At 41.0% G+C, this 25833-nt stretch overlaps 1 protein-coding gene and 1 pseudogene across 2 annotated transcripts in view; one reads left to right on the top strand and one right to left on the bottom strand.

The window, feature by feature from the left end:
- The window catches only part of SND1 (staphylococcal nuclease and tudor domain containing 1), a 420776-nt gene that overhangs the window by 191024 nt on the left and 203919 nt on the right, over nucleotides 1-25833 (bottom strand). For both annotated transcript variants that reach the window (XM_027075404.2, XM_053218125.1), the window contains one exon: nucleotides 94-204. In XM_027075404.2, coding sequence (XP_026931205.2) covers nucleotides 94-204 — 111 coding nt within the window. The remainder of the gene's footprint in view (nucleotides 1-93; nucleotides 205-25833) is intronic.
- LOC128314724 (40S ribosomal protein S8-like) lies at nucleotides 24536-25282 on the top strand (annotated as a pseudogene).

Below are 25833 nucleotides of genomic sequence, written 5' to 3' on the forward strand. Positions count from 1 at the left end.
TTACATTCTGCTCAGGGATGGGCAGGATAGTGGGAAAGAAAAAAGTGGGGCTGTGGGTCCCACTGTGTTCACTTTAATAATAACTCATCTCACCTGGCCTCTGCAGCAAGCAGTTCATCGTAGTGCGAGGACCGCTGGTCATCATCCTGCCGGTATCGGATCACTGTGGCTAGGCCTTTGCTGACGAGGGCCTCAGCAATGTTTCTGCAACAGAAAAGATAGGTCAGTGAGCACTAGAGGTACACATGGGGCTCAGTCAACAGAAATAATAACAGTTAGCACCTGGAGGTCTTAACGCATCCTGACACGGGGAGGGAGAAGCCAAGGATTTCAAGACCAGTGAGTTGTTAAGGCTAGAAATCCAAATGAAAGGTAGAATAACAAAGTTCCCTAGCTCAGCATCTTTCTGGTTACTACAGTCAGATGCTATATCAATCCATACATAAGAACCAGCAGAATATATCTGTAAAAAGCCCACATTAGACAGGGCTATTTACAGAATGTTATAAACAAGCCAATACCCTCAAGAAAAGTCTGCTCTAAAATATCAAGCACACAGATAAAAAACAGAACACATAAAAGCATGACCTAAATTTCTTAAAATCTCCTTTCTAGCCTATAGTATAACTAGAAAATGCCTTATTCCAGCTTGGCAATGTTAGAAAAGTTAGTTTAACATAACACCCCCAGTAATTCTCTTCTCCTCAGAACTCCTGACAGTGGTTCTCCCACTAAAGGGGGCTTCTAGAAGGTAAGGCTATGAATGGATTTGGGAGGGAGGGTTACTGTGGTGGAATGAGAGTCCATTATGAAGAAATGGCACGAGATGGGGGAACAAATAAAGCAAAACATGTAAAATCTGAGATGAGCAGCTTTGGAGCAATACTCCAGATAAAAGTCCTTTTAGGACTACAGGAATATTCTAAGTAGACTCCTGCTTCAAGCAATTCTCGAATGTGTTGAATCCTCTTTTCTTCAGTAGAATACGAGGTGTCACGTGGTTCGTACTCTAACTAGAGCGTACATTGGAAATGACGCTCAGACAACTAATGCGGCAGATCCGCCTATTCCTCCCCAAGCTGGAAAGGAACCTTTGATGTGAAGCAAAAACAAGCTGCAAACTGCAAAACCGAATTTTCAAAAATTACCTGTAGCCAGCACTGGAAGACAAGAGGCATGATACTGCTGGGGGAGAGTGGTGGTTATATCTTCCTTTGTGTCTGTCATAGTTACACCAAAGGCCCCACTCAAACCATCTGGTTGACTGCCCTTCAGGGAGGAGGTAGGGTAAGCAATAGGCTACCGTACCATATGCTAGGATTTAGTGTTGTTTGGAAACGTAGTTAACTCTTAACACACCGGTGTTCTTAGAACCTCAGACTCGAGATGCTGGTGACTGGACTAACCACGCTATGTGCATATTTAAGCCACTGAAGGGCTCTCTTCATCGAAACCCAGGAAATTACTTTTTTAAAAGAAGAAGAACAGAATATGTGAGGGTAGAGAAAATAGGAAAAGATGCTATGGCTGTTTCTCTCTCATTATGTGCCCCTCTGCTGCCTGTTTATCTACTGCCAGCACGATATTAATATCTCCAAACCGCCGCGGAATTAGCACTTCTCAAAATCCACTCCCACAAAGAGGCTGCTTTGCTGGCCACCCTGTCTCCTGAGTCACTGCAGAAGCGTGCTGGCAAACACTGTCATTATCACAGAGTGGGGTTTGGCTGCATGGAGAATGCCAACAGCCCAGAGTCAGCAGCTGTAGGTATTGCTATATGGTGAGAATTAATTGAGGGTGTTACCAGAAAGCCCCCAGAAGGGCAGGAGGGTGGCTCCACCCACCCACAGGCCAGAGAGGAGAACGGGGACACCCCCACCTGTGGCAGGTTGAGAGGTCTTGGGGATTTGAAATGCCTGAAGAACAAACACCTATTTGTTACTGCATTTTGAACTACAGCGCATTCACGTTTTATAGTCAACACACAGGGTTTGGAGAAGAAAGCTGGAATGACTGAACAGGCAAGAAAAGATTCACACAAATACACTTCTACATGAAGAGATAGAGAAACAAAGCAAAACAGTACAAATGTTTAATGATCCACTTGTGTTACTGCTGTTCAAATCAATTTACAGAACTGAACTTGAGGACCTGCACAGCCAGCAGAGAACCAAGGGCACAAACCTTCCCTTCTGTAACCTATCAGCTAACAGACATTCTTAGATGAACCAGGTAAGGCCCCAGATTCCCACTCCACAACCTGCCCACGACCAGCCTTTCCCCTCTCTCCACAGCTTAGAGGGTTAGTAGCTACATTCTGTTCACTTCTTATCCCTAATTACAGATTTCTCCTGAAGGGACAGTGGTGCTGGTGCTTAGTGAGCAGCAAGGAGAGTAAAAGCACATGAAATAATAACAGCTGTCATTGTTGGGTATTTACTACAAGCCAAGCATGTGAAAATAAGATCAAATGTATTTTTTTCTTGGTGTGTGCTCCCTTGTGAGAATTCATTACACCATCTTACAATTATAAATTGACTGTCTATCTTCCTTTCTAAATTAGGAGGTCTAAGAGGGCAAGGGCTGCATATTTCTGTATCCAAGTGTCTAGTACAATACTTGGCATAAAGTAGGCAGTAAATATTTCCTGAATGAACTTAGTTTACTTAGGATAACTTTTTATTTATTTGTTTGTTTTATCTTTTATTTATTTTTGAGAGACAGAGTAGGAGCAGGGAAGGGGCAGAGAGAGGCAGACACAGAATCCGAAGCAGGCTCCAGGCTCTGAGCTGCCAGCGCAGAGCCTGAAGCAGGGTTTGAACCCACAGGCTGCGAGATCATGACGTGAGCCGAAGTCGGGTGCTTAACTGACTAAGCCACAAAGGCACCCCAGGATAACTTCTTAAATGTGGCAAAATCACATTTAATTTTATTTTAATATCTCCTGAAAATGTTGAGATACCATTTGGATTATCAGAAAAACACCTAATCACTTTGGAAATATAGCCCTGGAAAATTATTATCCTAAGCATCTATTAGCCACGCTTGCCCTGCATAGAGTTAAGGACAAAAGCTTTCTACGTGCCTTACTAGCTTTTGTCTTTCTCCTCCCCATTATCTAAAATTTGAAATTAAAGAGAATGAGAGGGAGAGAGACAAAAAAATGGAATTAGCCTAGATCCATGTACTTGATGCTCTCATTCACTTCTTTTGGCCACTAACGAAAGGTCCGGAGATTTTCCCCTTGGCCAACGATGGCTCATAACCTGACACTGGTGTATTCATCAGTTGCCCAGTGGAAAAAAGAGAACATTAAATTGTGTGCTATGGCATTAGGCTGCTTTAGACAAATTTATAAGTTCTGCTTTCTTGAGTGTATTAGTAATTCTACTCCAATTACACATGTCTGGCTCGAATGGATAATTCACAATCAGCATACAAAAAGGGACCTAACAGCCTTGGAAGTCTAACAGGAAATCATCTCTCTGTATCAGCTAGAAATACAAGGAATTAGTGCTGGGACTGAAACGCTTCTCCAAACTAAAAGATAAATTTATATTCTGGTAATAGTGAACCATCTCCATCAGGCATGATCGGGTGTTCCTGATACAAACACAAGCAACATAGGCCTCACATACAGGCTTTCTCAAAAGGTCCCCAGGTAGTTGACATCTTCCCTACCCGCTTGTTTCCACAGTAAGCAGGTTGCAAAAAGCTCACGCTTTCCCATTATAAGATACATTTGAAACCACGGGGTACTATATTGTGCCAACATGGTGAACACGTGTTCTAGGCCTACACATGAGAAGAGGATTCTTCAAAAGCAGATTTGAATTACAGTAGTTTATAATTGATCACATTTTGCCTAGCCCCTACCCCAAGACACTGATAAGTCAGATAATTGTTTAAGAATGTCCCAACTTAGCGGTGTTTATGTGTGTAATTTTGAAACAAACTTAGAGAAAAGTTGAACTCGCTGTAACAAAGAAATGCCCTCCTTTGATCCATTTGAGAGTAACCAACCTGTTATACCCTCACCCTCAAAACTTCTAGTGTGCACTTCCTACAAACCAGGATATTTTCCTACAAAGTCAAAACATGAAATGAAAAGAAGGACACATCACTGCCACCTAATCCACAAACTCTACTCAAATTTTGCCAATTATTCCAATGGAATACTTAGTGGGGGGAAAGATCCATGTCTCCTTAGTCTAGAACAGTTCCTTAATCTTTCTTAGGCTACCCCAAGGCCTTAACACTTTTAAAGAGTATAGGTCAGTTATTTTGGTGTGTCCAATATTTCTTTGTGATCAGATACAAGTGATGCAGTTTTGGCAGGAATACCACAGAAGTGATGGATGTACTGTTCCCTTGGCCTCCTATGAAATGTATAATTTACTGACAATGTTCACTTTGATCACTCAATTACGGTACTGTCTATCAGGTTTCGCCACTGTAGTTACTCATTTTCTCTTTATAATTGATAGGTATTTTTTGAGGAGACCCTTTGAATTATGTAATTTTCATCCCTCAAACTCCCAAGTTATTCATTTGTTTAATTATATCAATACAATGTCATGGAATATCATTTCATTTAAAGTCATAATCCATTACTATCATTATTTGTTGTAATGTTGAAATTATTTCCAATTTGGCCAGTGGGGGCCATGTCAAGCTGGTTTCTGTTTCCTATGGACATGCCTCCACCCCCATCATTCCTTGAGTACTTCCTTGCTTTCTGGTAGAACAACATATTCCAGGCTTATCTTGTACGGTTTTCTGCAGCTCTGAAATTAGCCATTTATCTAAATAGCCTACATTCACATCTTTATTTCTATACATTTATTTCTATATCAATCTATAACTACTGAAAACCATGTGCGGCAGTCATGAAAATGTGCCTCTCGGATCTCTAACTGCAGGAAGTGTAATTGACTGACAGTCCCAGCTGCTGTGCTCTGAAATCCATCCCTGTTTCAGCCAAGGCTATGCTTCCCACCAGCTGCTCCTAGACTGAGCACAGCAGATACCAAGGCAGGCCTATTGCTGAGAGATGTGGGACTCCTCTGATGGCAACTCTGGCTTGAGGACTCCTTGTTGGCTTTATGGTAACTCTCTTAGAACTTGGCCAATTAGACTTTTCCAATTCAACCTTCCTTTCTTCGCACTCTTTGCCACGGAGATTAGACCTGCACTGCAGTCTGATGGCACTCCCAGCCTCTTTCAGCTCCCTTCCCATTTTCCCTCAAAAGGGTCTTCCCCAATTAACCTCTTTCATGTCTAATTCTGTCTTGGCATCAGCTTTTTAGAGAACCTGAACTAATAATACCAGGAGTTTACAAAGATACCAACAATCCTACCCCTAACACTACAGCATTTGTTTTCATTTTCTTCCTTTTCTTCTGACAGCAAGAAACCTGTATTCCATTATCCTTAACAGTTTTACTTATATGAATAACCTTTGCTATATATATACATACATACATACATACATACATACATACATATACTGTCTCACACATTCTGTGACTTCCAGGATTTGGTCCTAACAGTAGAACTAATTTAAAGGGAATGCATCACTTGATAAAACAGAACCTGGGTGGGGCACCTGAGTGGCTCAGTGGGTTAAGCACCTGCTCTTGATTTGGGCTCAGGCCATGATCCCAGGATCATGGGATTGAGCCCTACATTGGGCTCTGTGCTGAGCGTGGAGCCTGCTTGGGATTTTCCCTCTCTCTCTCTCTCTCTCTCTCTCTCTCTCTCCCTCTCCCTCCCTCTCTCTCTCCCTCCCTCTCTTCCTCTCTCCCTCCCCCCTCCATTCTCAGCTCCTTTCCCCCACTCATGCTTTCTCTCTAAAATAAGTTAAAAAATAATTTTCTTAATGAATAAAACAAAACAAAATCCCCCAAAACAGAACCTGGGTTTACATGGGTAAGTACTTCAAGAGTGGGCATGGACAGTAATACCATTACATACACTTGCTCAAATGCATGCATCTGAATAGGAATAACAGATAACTCTCAATGGCTCTGGCTCACAGATCTTCATCTAGCTGTTGGAGCTTAACATTTACCACTTAGAAAACATCTACATTTTATCAGTCACTGAGCTGTCCATGGCGATTGCAAAAGTGGAATATTTTCCTCAAAGCAAACATACACGTGGACACATATCCAGAATAATGTAAGCCTATAAAGAAATGGCTCTACACTATATTCTAGTCAAGGCTAAACAAAGGGTTGAAAGATAATCAACAGCTCAATTCATTTACAAAAGTCACAATGTTGTCAGAGGTTCATATTTCACACACACACACACACACACACACACACACACACACACACACACACACACTTTCCATACAATGTTTACAGTAACTTCAAGGCCCTGTAGTCAAATTTCATAAACTGAGCACAACATGCACCCCATGGCTATTCATTGTGAGAACATGGATGCAACAAGACATCAGGCATGTCTCCTGGCCCCCTGTCACCCATGACCCCTCAAAGAGTCCAATGTCTGAAAGCCAAAAAACTGCCTTCACATTCTTTTCATATTGGCTGTACCTCTGCCATAAAGACAGGCTTTCTCATAAGTGCTGGGATGGAGATCCCCGGCTGACAGGGTTCCAATATTGATTTCTAACATACCAGATGGCACATCTCACTTTTCCTCAGCTACATAGGGATGTTCTACTGTGGGGCTGAACCACAGAGAAGTTTAAGGGTGCTGACGTCTTTCTTTGCAAATAGGTAAGAGAAAAGAGGAAGGAGGGAGAGGTCACCACAGTATTTAACACGTAGGCAGAAAGCAGCAAGGATGAGAAATCTGTTTTCTTCAGAATATTAGGTCCACCTTTAATCCTATGGTTGGCTCTCCACTCTAAAAGACAGTGCAGAAGTGGGGAAAATGATTAATGGCTAACAGGCCCAAAAGCCAGGCTCCCTTTAGATCTTCTTTACAAGTTCACACTAAGACCTCTAATATCTATGCCCTTTGAGGCAGGAACCTGACAATTTCAGGCTTGAGATAGACTTAGTTTTTATAGGCTGACAAAATAAGGCTATAAAGGGCAAGAGTGAAATTCTAGATGAGAGGCATCTACAGACAATGGGCAATGAATAGGTCTCTTTTATCATGTTACTGTTTTCAACCAGGCCTCAAACTAGGAAAAAGTCTTACAGAGCAACAAGTAGCTTCTGAAAACTCGTAAGTAAGTCTCCAATGGATCACACATTGCCCCTTGCACCCACAGTCCTTCATCCTCCAATCTCCAATGACTGAGGTCCCATGAATCTGGAACAATGATGCACCCCACATGCACATTTTTCTTAAAATACATCCAGGAGGCACTTCCCACATAACCAAGCAGCATATGTAGACAGGAGATTCTGTTTTAGAAGCATCAATAATTAGAAACATCTGAGGTGGCACAACATCCTTTATAGATTTACCAAATCTCTCTCCTACCATATTCCCTATTTTTTCACTCCCCCTTTGAACTAATGTAATTCTAAAAATAACTAAAATAGATTTTTTAATCATTTTACTCTCAAAGGCTCCTTTTTCTGTTTAAAAAGTCCTGTTACCAGGATGACCACCAAAGGACCTGAAGAGTGGCTAGAGACTTTCTCAGAATTCATGACACAAATTGAAAACAAAGAGGAAGATTCAAATGCCTCGATGTCCCTAGACAGGCTTAGCCAGAGATGAGGGTGAAATGAGGAGAAAAGCAGTGGTTACCATGGGCTATATTAAGGTACCTGGAGTCTTAAGATATGACATTCTTGGTCCAGACTCTGAGATCCACCTACCCAGCTGTGGTTATGTGAAACATAAGACACAGCGTGACCCACAGAGAAGCAAGCCAGACTCAAGCACGACCAACTATGGAATGGGACTGACCTGAACACCCTAGAAGCAAATGAAGGAAAACAACTCACTCTTCTGAACAAAACTCTCTGATAAGTTTTAGTTCACATTTAATGAGCATTCAGATTATGTACAGGTTCTAAACACAACTGTTCTGCCGATGAGAGCATTTTCTAAAGACTAGAGTTGAGATATGAAAATCAAGAACTCTTGGGAACGACTGTCTTTTCTTTATACTTTAATGAATCCTAATCATTCTTCCTCAGGGGGAGGAGGATACGGAAGGAAAGAGTGAACACTGATAGAGACGTACTTCAGTTTGAAGAATTCAAAAGGATACACAATTCAAATGAAACCAAAGAAGGCCCATAAACAAGGCTGGCAGAAAGGAAGAAAGAAAGACAGGAAAGGAAGGAGGGAGGGAGGGAGGGAAGGAGAAAGGGAAGACAGAGGGGAAAGAAAAAGAACAAAGATCATTCCGTGAATAAATTACTGTTTTGTAGACAGATAAGTCCTTGAATGCCCACAGCACACATCCATCAAAACTTCATTACTAACAGGCTTACTCCTGAGTACTGACAAAGCCTCTCTAGCTTCAGAGGGGCCTCTCAGAGCTTCAGCCATGTCTCAATGAGCAACCAACAGTAAGTACTCTTCGATTTAGGAAGAAAAATAGAAGCAAAGCTATCTAGGGACCAGGGTTTCAAAAGTGGGGGATGAAGAGATGTCACTTCATATTCAACCTGTCAAGAATAGGTAATTCTCTACTTCAACGTGTCTCTGAGCCTTATCACGCCCATTGCCTTATTTGCACTCATGCCCTACACAAGATCATACCTAGTCTCGATCTCCTGAAAGAATAAGTAACAGATAGGAAAATACAACAGAAATATACTTGGAAGCAGTAGAATTAAACATGTAACACACTTTGTAACTCTGGCTAGTGGAGAGAAGAGTGTTGAAAAATATGGGTCAAAGTGATTTAGAAAAGGAGGGGGAAGAAGCATAACATCAAATAGTTACATAAAATAGTTATGCTTACTAAATAGACAATTTTATTCTGTGCCTCCCCCCCCCCCCAAATTTCTTCAGTACTGTCATCTTATTGCCACCTCTTACGTGATAGTTTCATTTACTCAGCAATATCATGGTTACGGCTTTATAAGACAAGGAAAACTGGTATTATACTCTATTATGCCAGCTCCTCTGAGTATCGCTGCGCTTACCAGTCATATCTGAGGAAGTTAGGACAATGATGAACCTTGGATGATGTATGAGGGGCATATTAAGTATAAGTTAAAATAAAATGATGTCCACCATTAAATATCTAATATTTTCCCCAATCTGCAACCCTCAAAATAAGACAAGAAAAACAGTGAAGAAAAAAAATGTCTGTTTAATAGACAGAAACTGCATGCATGGACTTTTCTGAATCTCCCTTATACTATAGGACAGAACATGGAGTATGTACCCAAAGTTACACTCCCTCTATGAGACAAGCATGCTTCTTTCCCAAGAGATAAACAGATCCTTCAAAAACAATTAAGCAATTAAATATTGGATCTAGCTTGAAGAAAATAAACTGTCTAACAAATATGTACTTGCAGTCCAGCCAAACTGGTCCCCTCAATGCTAAATATGCCATGCAGTTACATTTCCAACTATCCATAGGACATGTGAATTCATATGATTCATCACATGTAAAACTCAGCATTTCAAAAATAACACTCCCTTCCCCAGATTAAGCTTTTCTAAAATCTACTAAATCAGCTCATTCTCCTAACGTCTCCAACTGTAGGGCCATCATACTCCCAGTCCCCTTGGCCTGATGTCTTTTACTTCCACATAAAATTAGTTGTCAAAACTGAACTCAAGTCTCCAAAGTTTCTCTCATGAATGCTTTCTTTCCTTTCTTTCTACCCCAGTTGCGGGTCCCACTGCCTCTCACCTGGGCTTCTTACATCACCACCCTGCCACCCTTGCAGTGCCCACCAATTCCAAACACTGTGTGCTGAAGCCTCTAAAAGCATAGGTCTGGAGAATAATCCTCATTCTCAAGCCCACCACAACCGTAAGAGAGCTTTTGTTTGAAAATATCCAATATGGAGAAATATTAAGTTATCATATGTGAAACAATGAGAATGGAGGGGAAGGAGAAAAGGGGGACACAAAGAAAGAGAGAGAAGGAAAGAGGAGAGGGTTAGGAGAAAGAATGGTTAGAGGGAAAGAAGGGAGACTGACTCTGTTTTTAGTACTATTCTAAGACACTTGACACATTTATTAAAACCACTTAATGGTCACAAAATCCTGATGGGTTAGGAACTCTCATCATCCCTATTTTGCAGATAAGAAACATGAGGCACAGAAAGTTTATAAAGGTCATAAGCAACAAGTTGTAACCAAGAAAGGCTATGCACAGAGACTTGGCATTTCAGTGATGAAAAGGATCTTGCTAACCACCTTACCCAGACCTCATGCTAGAAGCATCAGATGACAGAACTATTTCTTTGATTTTCACTCAAAAGATAATTTCGGATTTAATGAACATCTACTGGGAGTTTACTATAGGATAGGCCTTTAACGCACGTTAATCTACTCCTGCTTGCAATGCAGAGATGATATGTATAAACAGTTAACAGTTTCAGACTTACCACAAACAATCCTGTTTCTACATGTCAGAGCCATGACTAGAAGCCAGACTTTTTGTTCCAATTCATTTTCCTTTGACTAAACAGTGCCACAAATTCGAGTCACAGACTATTAAAGGCATTCTGCAACAGAGCCCTCATATATCTCTCTACACCTATTCCATTAAATGCCTTTCAATCTTCTGCTCAATCGTCTTAGCTACCAAGAGTCTTGCATTCTCCCCGTCTATATGCTGTTGGCTGCACCACTCATTTTGCACTCATCTTTGCACCGCTGTATCTTATTTTCTTTCTTTGTGTATGAATCTGGTCTTCCTAACTAGATCATATTCCTTACCAGTCCAAAATGTGCCACTTAGTAGACACTTAATAAATATTTATTGGCTAGCTGACTGATTTCACTCTTGAGTTCCCAGGGGGTTCTGTGGGCATTAGATGAAAACAAAGTAATAACTGAGTCACAGAATTTTTGAGCAAAAAATGTCCAGAGATATAAACCAATCCAAAACCCACCAAAAGCAGATAAAGACAGACCCAGAGAGAAACTGAATATTTTTAAATGGGTTGTCTAAAGAAATGTAGAGCGTGATGCCACCACTACGGGCATCTAAGATCCTTCAGATTCTCAGTCTATTTCCAAAATTTAGCCGAACGTTAAAAAAAAATATCTAGCCACATATTATAAATTCATCACTCTATTACTAACATTAGCTAAAATACATACTAAACATTTAATTATAATAATTAAGTAAAATTATGATAATAATTGTCTTCTAGGCATTCAGAGGACTTTTTTGGGGGGACAGGGAGAAATGATTCAAAATGTCTGATGACTTTTCTCTCAATATATATTCCAACACAAGGTAAAAATGCACATTGTAAACCTAAGTATGCTTTCTTCGTCTCCTATTTTCTATGCTCCCCTTTCCCTTAAGAATTGAACATTTTGCAAAAGAGCAGTGTGGGAGGCATGGACAGAGGTGTATGGTGTGAATGTCCTCAAACTTCACTCCCTCGGTAATAGTGGGGGGCATTAACTGAATTTGTATAATCACTCAGGGGGCTCTTTCCTACCTGTCCTGGACTCATGAATTAATTCACTGACCCAGAAGAGGTCCTGCTACAAACGATGATCGCAGCCATTCATACTTTTGTGCGTGGTCTTTATACATGTTTGAAAGACAAATATTCACACGTTAGACAATTGCCTTCCCTTTTAACAGAAAGCAATACACCGTTGTTGGAACTTTGTACCATGGAAGATGAAAATCATCAGATGCCTACTATGTCCCCACCAGCCAGCGCATGAAAACACTGACGATGGCTCTGTCAATTACAGACTCCTGCCTCGGGAGTGATGAGAAGGAGAGGAGGCAATCAGAATTCATTCACAATGGTGTCTTGCCCCTGGGGCAGCATCCCATGCAGATGGTGATGGTGTTTGAGCCACACTGCACCAAAGTAAAGACTACCCTGTTTCTTGGTTCTTGACCCTTTGGAGCTGCCCTGATCCCCATTTATTATCCAAGTCTGATGCTCTGGCCTTCGGTCAGTTTTCTTAGCTCCTCATAACTTCCCAACTTATCATCTTCTTTTTTAGGACAACTTATTGCTGTTCCTTGCAACCAAGAGCATCTTAATGGATTTAACTGACAGCATGAAGTTGCATTCCCAAGAGTTTAAAGACAAAGTCCCTAAGCATGGGTTACACAGGTCACAGTGTCCTCTAAACAAGGAAACCTGGGAGCCAAAGCCTAGGGTGAAAGGTAGGTGCTGTACTAAGGCCTGCAGAAGTCTGTAGGCCCAACAAAGGCCACACAAGGGTGCTCTCTTCCCGGAGTCCCACTGTATCATCCAAATGTCACCCCTTCACAGATTCCGAGGCAGGTGGTGGGGCAGCACTAATCTTTAACCTTTTGCTTAGGTACTCAGGGAGGGAGGCCGACTCTATCTTGCCTGCACTACTAGCTGGGTAAGGACTTATTGGTGTGATCTGAACCTGAATACTAAATTCAGGTTCCCCAACCAACCTGTAACCCAACAGTTCCAGTCACCTTGCTAAAGAAAAGGAGAAGTGCAGAAGATGAGAAGCTAGGTATGGATGGAATGAGGATGCAGCCACTGGGAGAAGAAATAAAAGTTAGTTTAGCAATGTTCATAAACATATTAAAGCATGTAATACATGAAAGGTGAATATTTTAAAGTCAAGAAAACATGTATCTAGGCTGTTATAAAGATATTGCTACATTTAGGTGTAAGGATCAATTATAAGTGCTTCTAACAATGAATGAACATGGGTAAATGTAAAGTAGGTCTGCTGTTAGTGAAAGAGATACTCTACCAGTTACTTCATTTGAGTTTCTAAACAAAAATGATGTCCCAACTACATTCATTTTAATGAAAACAAACAAACAAACAAACAAAAACCAAATTAGAGGTGGTAAAATGCTTAACAGGTCCAAAATTTATCATTAGGAACTATAACCGTTCCATTTTAGCTTAGTTTATTTGGTCTGTTTGCTTTCCAAAATGAACACAAGAGGAAACCGACTTTCTAAAAAAGACATTGACAGTGTGGCTGAGTTTCTCTTTTTTTTTTTTTTAAAGGAGGGTCTAACACAAGGCATTATCTCATATCAACACTTTCATGGGGCAAAAGGATCTTCATCTAAATTATAAAAAATGAGTGAAGAGACAGGATAACACAGTAAGACAGATGAATATGATAAAAAAAAGAAATGTTAAGAATAAATGTTGATCAATTCTCTGAGAGAAGTTACACACAGCATTTTTATTTATTCTTCAATAGTGAAAGCCACTTAATGTTTCTCACTTCCTCCAGCCCTTTGTGGCCATAGAGAGCAATTATGAGCTTGTTTCATAAAGAACTCATGGCACAGAGCACTGATTCAGGGCAGAGGATCTCGGTTCTTACCCCAGCTCTCCGGCTGTTTAAACTCTTGTAAAGGAGCTAAGCCTGTACCAGTTTCTGTATCTATAAAAAAAGGGAGTAGATGAGACTAGATAGAATGTATGCGAGCTAGACATAATTTAAAAATGAACTACCACTTACTGATCAATAGTCATACATATTCTATAACAGCTTCACATTTCTACCAGTATTTTTATATAGCACTAGCTGATAATATTCAAGGCAACGTAGATTGTGTATCATTTTAGTAAATATAGAAACATGAAGATATGTTTATATACATTTCTGGTTGTGGTTTGTAGAGCACTGTAGCAGCAGGCACAATTTCTTCCAATATTTCTATGAGGGTCTGGAAGAGCCCTATCCTTTCTGTGCACACAGTGGTGGTAAAGGATGGGAAGTCAGGCTGCTTGACAAATTTATTTATGCTCGACAAATATTTACTTACTCTTGACAAATATTATTCTGTTCAACTCTTTAATGTCCACTATTTCTTTAAGATATAATATGTTACCGGGGCGCCTAGGTGGCTTGGTTAAGCATCCGACTTTGGTTCAGGTCATGATTTCACAGTTCGTGGGTTCGAGCCCTGCATCCAGCTCTATGCTGACAGCTCAGAGCCTAGAGCTTGCTTTGTATTCTTTGTCTCCCTCTCTCTCTACCCCTCTCCTGCTTGTGCTTTCACTCTCTCAAAAATAAACATTAAAAAAAAAAAAGATATAATGTTACCCAAATGTTCAGGAATATTAAAAGAGGGAAATTAAAAAAGGGATGAGCAAATAAAAGATATATGGTAGATTTTCTTTCTTTTTTTTAATGTTTGTTTATTTTTGAGAGAGACAGAGTATGAGAGGGGGAGGGGCAGAAAGAGAGGGAGACACAGAATCTGAAGGAGCTCCAGGCTCTGAGCTGTCACCACAGAATCTGACGTGGGGCTCGAACTCACGAACAGTGAGATGATGACCTGAGCTAAGGCTGGACACTTAGCCAACTGAGCCACTCAGGAGCCCCTATGTGGTAGATTTTCTATCAAGGAAACCAAAGTCCAAACTTCTGGATTCTTCACTGGCTAGTTCCTTTTACTTCAGTAAAGTACTTTTTTCAGTGGCAAGAAACTGACTTAACTCATTAATAGAAATGTGTTCAAAGAACTGATTCAAGAGTAGAGCTGTCATGTAACAGGAATTTATTACATTTCTTGCACCTCTGTGGCTCACTAGATTATGCAGAGTAGGTTTGCTACTGATCTTATCACTGAACACAGTGGGGAAAAAAAAAATCAGAGTCACCTTTACATTTTCATAGTTTGCCAGGTACTATTTTGACCTATCAGGCTTACACTTGAGTAATGTAAGTAGCAGCAACACATCAATAAAGCAATTATGAGATGTTTCTTTAGTAGCCCTTTTGAGATTATAGAAGATTATTGCACAGTAAATATTAACAAGAGAGGTAGACTTCATTACTATAGACTATAAGGACATATCAGAAATACTTCATTCATTATAATTACAGAGTTTAGAGCTAAAGGGGTCTTAGTGTTCTACTCCAAGTCCCTCATTTTACAGACTGCTAATGTGAGATTCAGAGATATTATAAACTATTTAGTGAGTGACCTGGACTAGAACTCAGGTCTCAAGTCATAAAACAGGCATCCTTCCACCATGACAACCTGCCCCCAGTTTCATATAAAGATTAGAAAAACTGAAAAATTAAAAAAAAGGAGGGGGGACACCTGGGTGGCTTAGTCAGGTGAGCGTCCGACTTCAGCTCAGGTCATGATCTCGCGGTCTGTGGGTTCAAGCCCCGCGTCGGGCTCTGTGCTGACAGCTCAGAGCCTGGAGCCTGCTTCGGATTCTGTGTCTCCCTCTCTCTCTGCCCCTCCCCCGCTCATGTTCTGTCTGTCTGTCTGTCTCTCTCTCTGTCAAAAATAAATAAACATTAAAAAAATTTTAAAAAAAAGATTGGAAAAACTACTGCTACACACAACTCGGATGGATCTCAAGGGCATTATGCTAAATGAAAAAGGTCAATCTCAATGGATCACCCACTGTATGATTCCATTTCTATAATGTTCTTGAAATGACAAAGAGATGGAAAATGGAATACTGGCTGTCACGGATGTTGGGAGGGGAAAGGCATGGTGGCAGAACAAGGGAGATCCTTCGATGACTGAACAGTTTTGTGTCTTGATTGTGGATGGTGGGCACATGGATCTACACACGTGATAAAAGGTCAGAGATCTACACACACACACAGCACTGATGCCTGGCTTTGATATTTTCCTCTAATTATGAAAGATATAACCTTTGCAGGGGGCCTGCTGGCTGAAGGGTCCATGGGATGGACCTGTGTACTACTGCCGCAACTTCTGTGAATACATAATTACCTCAAAATAGAAGTTAAAGAAAAAGTCAACAGAACTTAAACTTACTACAAAGAAAAGCACCAAAGACTCAAAGTTCCATTCTCAATCAGAATAATTTTCATCCAGAATAGTATTTGAAGGGTTCAAATATTTGAAGCACAGCCCAATGTAAGGCTAGATCCCATGAACCACGAGATCATGACCTGAGCTGAAATCAAGAGTCAGTCACTGAACTGACTGAGCCAGCCAGGCGCCCCTATTTTCTGTATAGCTCTAATGACCACCTATGTATTTCTACATATTCTATTTATTTGCTTACCACCATTGAAATATAAGTTCCTGCCCCCCCTAAAGCCAGATTTCTCTTCACAGTATTCACTACTTTATTTCCAGTGCCAGGTGTACCTGGCACATCAATGTACTCAAGAATGAATCTGCTGAATAGACCACAAAGAAAAAAGGAAAAAAGAAAAAGAAACATAAACCAAAGCAGAAAAGTAAAACGAACATGTTACGTTCATGTGGCCTACTAAATGAAAAGGTACAATTTAGGGATTACATATAAACGAAGTTGAGTTTCACTTAGATTGCAATCATGAGACCTTGGTTTCAATTCTTGCTTTAATTAGAAGAAACCTCAGAAAAGATGTTTACCTTTTAAGTCCTATTTTTCTGTTCTATCATACCAAGGGGACTAAACTGAAGAACCTCTAGGGTCCTAGACAAAGCTAAAAATCTAAATGGTTCCCCATGAGGCAGAGAACATCTGCATTTCAGGTCTACCCAGGCGAGTCTAGAAAGGAGATAACCCATAGGGAGCCATGGAAGGTATTTAAACATGTGTTCAAAGACCCGGTATGTGGCAAAAATTACAGTATGTACTAGGAATAAAAAAGAGAGGGAGAGAGAGACACTGATGACCTAGGGTTGTAAGCACCGCGAACATTACAACAGGTAAGCACAGGGTGCTGAGGAAGCACACAGACAGATGCCCAGTTAGGATGTGGTTCTGGCAGGGTACCTAAGGTAAAGCCTCCCTAAGAAGTGACATGCTGAAGGAGGAGAAGGAGCTGGCTAGGAGAAACGTATGTTCCAGGCACGGAGAGCAGAATGATTTCAAGAACAGTCAGTTTAAGTTGTGTTTCTTTTCCACAAAAATGATGGATGAGAGCCAGGGAATGTTAAATATAAACATGGAGAGGTAAGCAAGGGCCAGATCACGGGTTTGTATTAATCCTAAAGGCCGTGGATGATTAATGAAGACTTTTAAGCAGGAGAATAACAATCAGATTTGTGGAACACAAAGCCAATTGCAGCAGTAGTGTGGAAAATGGATCAGAAAAGAGTAAGACTAGAAACAGGAAGATCAGTATGGAGACAGCATAAAACAGGTAGTGAGGAGGAAAAGGCTGGAAAGAACCTGATATACGTCAGTAGATAATCAGGTATGCAGATTGAGAGAGAGGGATATAAAGATGACACTTTGATTAGTGGAACACAAGACTGACTAAGCGGTGGCACCATCAATCAAGATGTGGGATCATGCAAGTAAAGGAATAGCTTTTAAAGGGGAGAACATGAGCTCAGTTTTAGCTATACCAGGTTTTGGTTTCTAAGCAGTGAGGTGCAGTAAGTAGTTGGATATACTGGTGGGGGGATCCAGGTGACAAGAACTGGGCTAGAGACCTAGGTTTGGGAATCAGCAGTATCTACATGAAAACTGAAGCAATGGGATGAATGAGATCGCCTGTGGAGGCTGCAGTGGGGTTAAGAAGACTGACAGGGAGGGAAGCCTGGAAAGCACAAATATTTAAGGAATACTCAAAAGTGGGCCGAAGAGAAGTAATCAGAGTCACAGAGAGAATCCAATCAAATATGCTGTGCTAAAAAATTTTTTAAAAGATTGTGATAAGTTTTAAGTACTGCGGAGATCAAGTACAAGCAAGGATTGAGAAGTGTCCTTGAGGGAAACTTTGGTCTCCTAGGTCAGCTCAGTTTCAATGATTTGGAAGGGTCAAAGCAGATGGTAAAGGAATGAACAGCAAATGGAAGCAGAATTAAAATTTCTTTTAACTCTTTTAATTAACTTGGCTATGAAGAAAAGGAGAAAATTTGCTATAATAAAGACAGAGAATTGGAGGATACTTTTTAAAAATTAGTTAAAAAGAAAGGGGCTAATAACTGATGGCACAAAATCCCTAAGGAGACCAAAAGAGAGAATTGAGAGCATGTATGCAGAAAACTTCGTTTGGGAAGAAAGAGACTGAAATCTTCCATGGAGATGGGAAGGCAGGAGATAAGAAAGCAAGCAGGGGGAAGACAAGTTTGCAGCTTCGAGAACAAGTTTAAGGCATTTTCCAGATAAGCCCATGTTTTCTCCATACTGTAGGAGATGAGGCTGTCTGCTGAGAATGAGGGGCGAGAGAAGAGAGTAGGGGGCTTGACTGAAGATAGCTGTGAAATCTAAAATAGCTATTGTGGTGAACTAACACGAAAACAGCATTTATGTTAAATTAAGCCGGCAGCATTATGCAGGAAGAAATGGAGATGGGAAAACTTGCAGTTAGAAAAGGCTTATCAAGAAGGCCACTGAATTGATTTAGGTCTGAGTTGTTGAGTACAAGGAGTGGAACGAGGGCAAAAGTAAATAGGAAAGAACTGAATAGGAAAGGGAATTTGTTAACAAATAAAGGAATCCACCACACCTTCCTAACTAAACCACTTCTACCAAGTCCCCAAAAGTCACCAAGGCAGGATCAAACATTCTCAGTTATTTCAGCTCCGGTGAGAACTAAAGCTATGGATGGCTTGTCCCTGCCTTGCCCCGACTTTTAGGCATCCCAGTCCAAAATGTTCACACCCCTTTTTGAACAAAGGCGCATAATCCAATTTACCAACCCATTAACCCTCAATACCATGCCTATGTAAAGTACATCTGGAACTACACCCTGTATGAGCAGTGATCAATTCTGACAGCTGACCAATCAACCTGGACAATTCTTCACAATGATCCTAGTCTAGATTCTTGGCTTCTGTCCAAGCTCACTACGTCACAGACTGATATGAAAGGAAATAAAATCAGCTGAAATTTGCTACTTTAGGGAGCAAAACATAAGCTGGGTCTGTTCCACTGCCTGGGGTGCTTTTCAATAAGCTACACAGGTGATTCTGGGGCACACAAGTTTGAAAGCCACCATTTTTAATCAGCATTAGTATTAAACATAATAGTTTTGAAATGAGAGTAGGACATACAAATGGTAATGGAAAGCAGGTATATGGTAAGTTAGGAGGAGGGATAAGCAAAGAGAAATAAAGTTGATAATGATTGAAGCTCTGCATAACAAAATACTGAAGGGAAATCATTTACAGAGGGAAAAAACAGCATGATCAGGATGGACTCTTAGAGAATGTGAAGCCAAAGGACTTAATTATGTCTTTTAAATACGTATATATCAAAGGCAAAGTACGGTACTCAGAAAGAGCACATTCATTTTCCTCCTTCTCATTTCACCTCTGAAGTTCATTTCTAAAGACTGACAATCAGCACTGTTTTCGATAGCTGTATGGCATCTTTTCTCTGAAAGAAATATGCAATATGCTAACACTTTGAGCCACATTTACCTAACCTACTTCTAATCCTGATCTTCTTAAATTAACCAAATGGAGAGAAACCACCTCCAATCCTTTATAGATAGGAGCAAAGAGGTCTGGTAACTTAGAAAGGGCAATGGGCAAGGGTAAGTAAACTACAGGGAAATTCAAGAAAGCCAGCATATGTGCGGATGTCCTTTGAGGGACACACTAATGTAATCACCAGTAGTGTTCATCTCTCAATGGAATTCCTGCCTGACTGCTGATCTGGGTGCAAGCTAATTTCCCCCATGGTGAATACTGCTGTTGAGATGCAGAACTCTCCACCATCTGTTACCCAGAATTAGCATAATGACAGATTATCTAATCCCTTACATTGAGCAGATACAAATGGCGCTCTTATAACACCAGTTCGGTCATATCCTTATTCGCGTGGTCTATCTCCACCCCATAAAAATTGATCCTCCCACCCTGCTGGTGATGGATCTGATCTGGAGTTTACCCCCAATCTCGCTTAAGAGTCCAGGTGCTTTACCATGAGTCGCTTTCCTAAAATATTTTATTCAGGAACGGGAATACAGCTGTTTTTCCAGATGCATCTGAAAAGGGGCATGCTGAACAAAAAAAATCTGTCTCTAGGATGCTGGCAAAACTACTATGCAGGGCAGTGTTTCCTTGAACTAGATTAGGCTGAAAATTTCAAGAGGGAAGACATATAGTTAAGTCAGGGCTGGTCTGGGGACAGTGACAAAAGGGAGAAAGGCAAAAAGAAAGAAATCATAAAATTAAATGGGTAGCAAATAATACAACACTAACAGGAAAGACGCTGCTGTTTTACAAACTCGGGTGTTCTAGACAGACCCAAGGTAGCATTATACAAAAAATGGGAATCAGACACCTAGAAAAACAAGGACATGCTCCTAGGACCAAGTAACTGGAAAAACACAATCAATTAGAAGTAGAATGGATACTGTGCCACCAGAGGAAGTGAATTTTTCTATCGCTAGTGACCGGTGTAGAGACAGTTCAATTAGAAAGAAGTGAAAAACCATCAGATTATACTAGAGACAATTTCCAAAACCAACATTTCCTCAGAAAGTGAGCTTCTGGTAGGGGTCAAGAGAAAACATCACAAGAGATGTAGTGGCACATAAAGGGACACCAGGTTTCCGGGGGGGGGGGGGGGGGAGAGGTGGGAAGAGTTTCTTGTTCATTTTGAATATATAACTCTTTGGATATAAGTGAAATCATCGAATATTTATTTAAAACATTTATTAATCTAGAAGTACTGTTTAAAATACATTTCAAAAATATTTGTCCTCAAGCTATACTCCCTACAAATGTATTCAACAAAGAATGTTGCATCATTAGAGCCACTTTTGGAGAGAGATTTCTTTCAATTTCTCCTCCATCTTAAAATTTTTACGTGTAACAGTTTTGGCATTGGCATATGATGCTGCTATACAGAAATACCTTCCTTAAGTCACAAGGATTCATTTTCACTAACATTTGGATACCTGGTCTAATCACTTGTTCTATAGGCATCTATTCATTCTTCCATAGCATGAGTCCCTAGAACAAGGCCTGCAGACTCATAGTGTGTTTTTAATTAAAGTTTTATTGGAACATAGCCACACCCATTTGTTTGCATATTGTCTGTGGTTGCTTTTGCACTGCAAAGGCAGAGTCGAAGAGTTATAACACAGACCACGTGGCTTTTAAAGCTAAAATATTTACTATCTGGTCCTGTACAGAAAAGGTTTGTCACTCCCGCCTTAGGGTACTGCTTTTTAAGGAGAACTATTTTTTTTTAATAGGCTCCATGCTGGGCCCACACGGGGCTTGAACTCACAATCCCGAGATCAAGATAAACTGAGACCAAGAGTTGAACACTCAACCAACTAAGCCACCCATGTGCCCCCTTTTAAGGAGGCCTTTATTATTTTTTTAAAGTTTATTTATTTATTTTGAGAGAGAGAGAGAGAGAGAGAGAGAGAGAGGGAGGGAGGAGGGGAGAAAGAGAGAGAGAGAGAGAGAGAGAGAGAGAGAGAGAGAGAGAGAGAGAGAGGACAAACAGAGAGGAAGAGAAAGAAAGAATCCCAAGCAGGCTCTGTGTTGTCTGTTGCAGAGCCCAACTGAGGGCTCGAACTCAAGAACCGTGAGATCATGACCTGAGCCGAGATCAAGCGTTGGATGCTTAACCAACTGCACCACCCAGGTGTGCCCAGGAGAACTTTAAAAGGTCATTTGCTGGGCACCTGGCTGGCTCAGTAAGTACAGCATGCAACTTTTGATCTCAGGGTTGTGAATTTAAACCTCACGTTGGACGTGGAGCCTATTTAAAAAAATAATAATAATAATAAAGGTCACTTCCTATGACACCCAGCACATGCAGTTAAAGGGGACATGCTCACCAGAGTTAAGTGTTACACAGTGCAAAAATATTTAGCTCCTTTTTAATAATCCTCCCATGTGATCTTCATGCGGCACTGACTGAAGTTTTATCAAGCTCATCAATGCGTTCAAGATAAACTGAGGAGGCACTTGGTAACACATGAGCCTCTGTGAAGTTTAAAGTACGTGACTTTCTCTCTCCTCAGCACTGGCGTGGGGGGGTGGTGGGTGCACACCTGACATATTCTTAGGGTATTACACTGCAACCCCAAGACTAATAGTACATAAATGAGCCCCCTCTTCCAGGAAACATTCACAACGCTACCATGAAGAGCAAGGAAAGCAACCAACACTGTCCTCTCTGCAGCAGGAGTAGCAGCAAGCAGCAAGAGAAACACGTTATACGTAAGCTGGACTGACAGCACCATGAACGTAACCTCATGAAGTTGTTGTGAGAACAAAACAAAATCTATTTTACTAGGAGAAAAAAAGTGTTCTGAGTTGCATACATTAAGACACACATTCTCAAAGCAAGGATCTTGCAGGAAATAGCTGAAAGGGTGAGCCTGACTTCACAAGTCGAGAGACCCGTCCAGCAGATGAAGCTATCAGAGCAGACTCCTACTTGCAGTCCAGCGGTCCTGGGAAGAGGTCACCCTGAGCCGATAAAGACATCGTGCTCACCGCTTCAGCAGCAGCGCCTGGCCTGGGAGAGCAGCCATCCATCCGTGGCACTCCCAATCACACATGCCACTGCAGAGGCAAGATTCATGGCTCCAGCGGCAACAGTGCAGTGTTATCCAATATGCATGAAATCAAAGTTTTCATCATTTCCACTGGTCAAAGGCCAGTGAATGATAAATCCCAGAATACCAGGATTAATGAAGGAGTCATTAAAACCCAGCATTAAATCACTTCTGTAGCCAATGCTGAGAGTGATGTCTGTAATACATTACAAGGCTGATTAGAAAGAAACAAGTTCCAATTTAGAAATGAATTACCTGATTTTTTTTTTTTTAAACTGACTGGTTGGCTATCACAGCAATTTTGTTATTATAGGAGAAAGAGAGAGTGGGTAACATATACATTCTGTCAAGAATAGGAAATTATCATCTCAAAATCTCAGGGAACAGAATCGAGAGGTGAATAACTTCCTAAAGACAAGATGGAGAAGTAAGTCCTGACGCTAGCCGAATTTATTGTTTTCTTTTGGCTGCGGGGTGTGTATGTGTGTTGGGGGAGAGGTGCCGTTAACACTTTATTGCCCAGGAAAGAGGTTTAATCTAGAAAAATTTTAGAATAAGCACATTCTGATTACAGTCCCACTATCCCTGCCAGACTCAAGGAAAAGTGAACTCATTCTTCAGCTCATGCTTTTTGGAGCTGCCATAAATAAAGCATACTTTCCAGAAAAAGACTACTCAGATATTAAGATGGAAGGTAAACTGGGGAGTGCTGCATGAGGGGGAAGAGGGTAGGATGTGAGAGGACACCAATGAACTATCTCCTCATCCACAATGAGTACTATCTCATTGCTGGACATAATCTACCAGTGTGAAAAATAAAAGCCCTCAACGAATACTCCAAGATAAAGCATGGTGAAAAACATGGAGCTGGCTCAGATGGGCAAGGTTCTGACCTACCTAGACCTACTCAGTTTCTGAATGGGAAAAACACAGCCTCCAGAGGCTTCTACTCACTAGTCAAGGTTCTACCCTGGGGCGGTGCACTGGTTAGAAAAACAAATGTTGCCAAGGAGATGCTGGGGCTGAAAGTTACAGGCAAATATTTTCAACCACATGCTCTCAACACACAAGCTCATCAATGAAGGTAAGGTAAGGAAAACAGCTCCAATTCAAACAATCCAAACCAAAATAGGAATACTTCTTGTTCCAGACCCTCCGCCTCTCTGCCAACCTACTGTAAGTCAAGATTGACATCTCTCCCTGAAAACAAGGATATAATGCAAATTCTTATGTGTTATAATCAGGTAATATTCAAAATGTTTAACATTATGGCACTGGCTAGTTTGTTACACCTGTGTATACCAGATTAACATTATTTATAAAAATAGAAAGGCATGTAAGAAAACAGCCAGGGTCAAAAATGTGTTGTTTCTAGAAGGGCGTCAGCATAAAACAGCAAATCACTTGAGGTAAATATTAGTTTAAACTAAAGGTTGCCACATAATTATGCCTCAATCACCAAAACATACATCATTAATTTCAGACGCATCAATCGGCACCCCAAAACAAAAACAATGAACTCCAGGACTTCTTAAATGTTTACCTATTGGCTTGAGTCTTTAATAAACCCCACAACTGGCATTTATTGTGTCTACCAAATGGACAGATTATACTTGAATTTCCTTGGTTCCCAAAAGCATTTAAAAATACAGTTTGGGTTAGTTAGCAACAAACTACCAACACGAACAAAGACATTAACACTTTATACTGCCAAAGACTTCCTCTTAAGGAGAAAATTAAAAAACAAAACAATACAAAAACAGTTGCCAACTAGAGGAAATTCTATGAATTTGATAATTACAGACAGAGGTAAAAAACAGAATATTAGGTCTAAATTCAAAGCTCTCTCCAATGATGTACGTTGTTACCTCAGGTAAACATTTTCATTTGAGGTCATGCCAGCGGCTAATGGCAAAGAGGCCACTGACTCAACTGGCAGTGATCACTAAGAGTTAACTATCTGGGTCAAGTCTGATTCTGCAAATCCATGGACTTTGAGGTAAACTAAGCACTTATCATCAAAATCCTGGGGAGGGGAAAATCCATGGCTAGCTCTTTCACAGCCAATGCTGAGAGCGATGGGCATATCGGGACAACGGGCACAAGCACCATAAGACCAGAGCAAGAGAAAGCCCTACCATAAGAAAAGGAAGTATGAGTTGGGACACCCGCTGCCAGGACCAAGATCGGCCAGGCCACATACACACAGTGCAGGCTCGGGGAGGCAGGAAGAAGTGCGATGCCTTGAGGCTGAACATGGGGAACTTTTCCCAGGGCCCCAAGTGTTGCAGGGGGAAAACAAGGAACGCAAGCCACCGATAAACCGGTCAGCACCAAAACCCCAGGGAAGACAGCACACCCTACTGACAGTGGTACGAGTCCCACTAGGCGCTGTCCCTGGGCCGTGAGAAGGGGGCCGAGCTGACTATCGTGGAGGAAGAGATTTTAAACAAAACACGATCAAACAAAATTCAGAAGAAATATGACGAAAGGAAAGAGAATGTCAAAAGCAGCAGTCTTGTGGAGGAGCAGTTCCAGCAGGGCATGCATCTTCCCTGCATCACTTCAAGACCAGGCCAGAGTAGCTGAGCCGACGGCTATGTGCTAGAGGCCAAGGACTCAGAGCTCTATCTGAGGAAAAGCAAAGTCCTGAAAGGCAAATAAATCCTTCTCCCTTCTATCCTCGGTCATGTAATAAAGGTGTTTATTGCTCTGGAAAACACAAAAATCCACGGCTAGACTTTAAAGCCAATGGGAAAACTTGCGGCTTCACTGTTGCTGGTACTCTCACCCCTGATCACATCCCTAGTCACACCCCTAGTCAAAGTTCTCTTTCTTAAGAGCCTGGCAAGAGGTTTAAAGAAACTTAGATTACTCAAAAGAGATCCTAAGAGATTAAGAAAGAATATTAGCAATACTGTTTATGCCACTTTCTCTCTCAAAAAAGGTCAGATAAGGACCTGAGGCAAAGAGGGTGAATGAATGACTTCCCAAGGTCATTCTACATGCTGAAGGCAGAGCTAGAAATAACCATTAGCCCTTCAGCCCCTACACTGCTCTGCCACTCTGTACTTTATTCTAAGCAGAGTTGGTACAGGAGAAATTAGTGGAGGTAAAAAAGGCTCTGCTTAGGGACCAAACTGATCTGAGAAAATGTACATTTACAAAGTTTCTCTTATTCTTCCTATTATCCACATCTATACTTACCTGAGAATAGAGAAGAATGTTGGTTTTGGAACCTCCTATTTCTTCTAGACTTCCTTTCATAGTGCTTATTAATAC

This window comes from Acinonyx jubatus, chromosome A2, assembly GCF_027475565.1.
Source record: "Acinonyx jubatus isolate Ajub_Pintada_27869175 chromosome A2, VMU_Ajub_asm_v1.0, whole genome shotgun sequence".
NCBI classification, from domain to species: Eukaryota; Metazoa; Chordata; class Mammalia; order Carnivora; family Felidae; genus Acinonyx; species Acinonyx jubatus.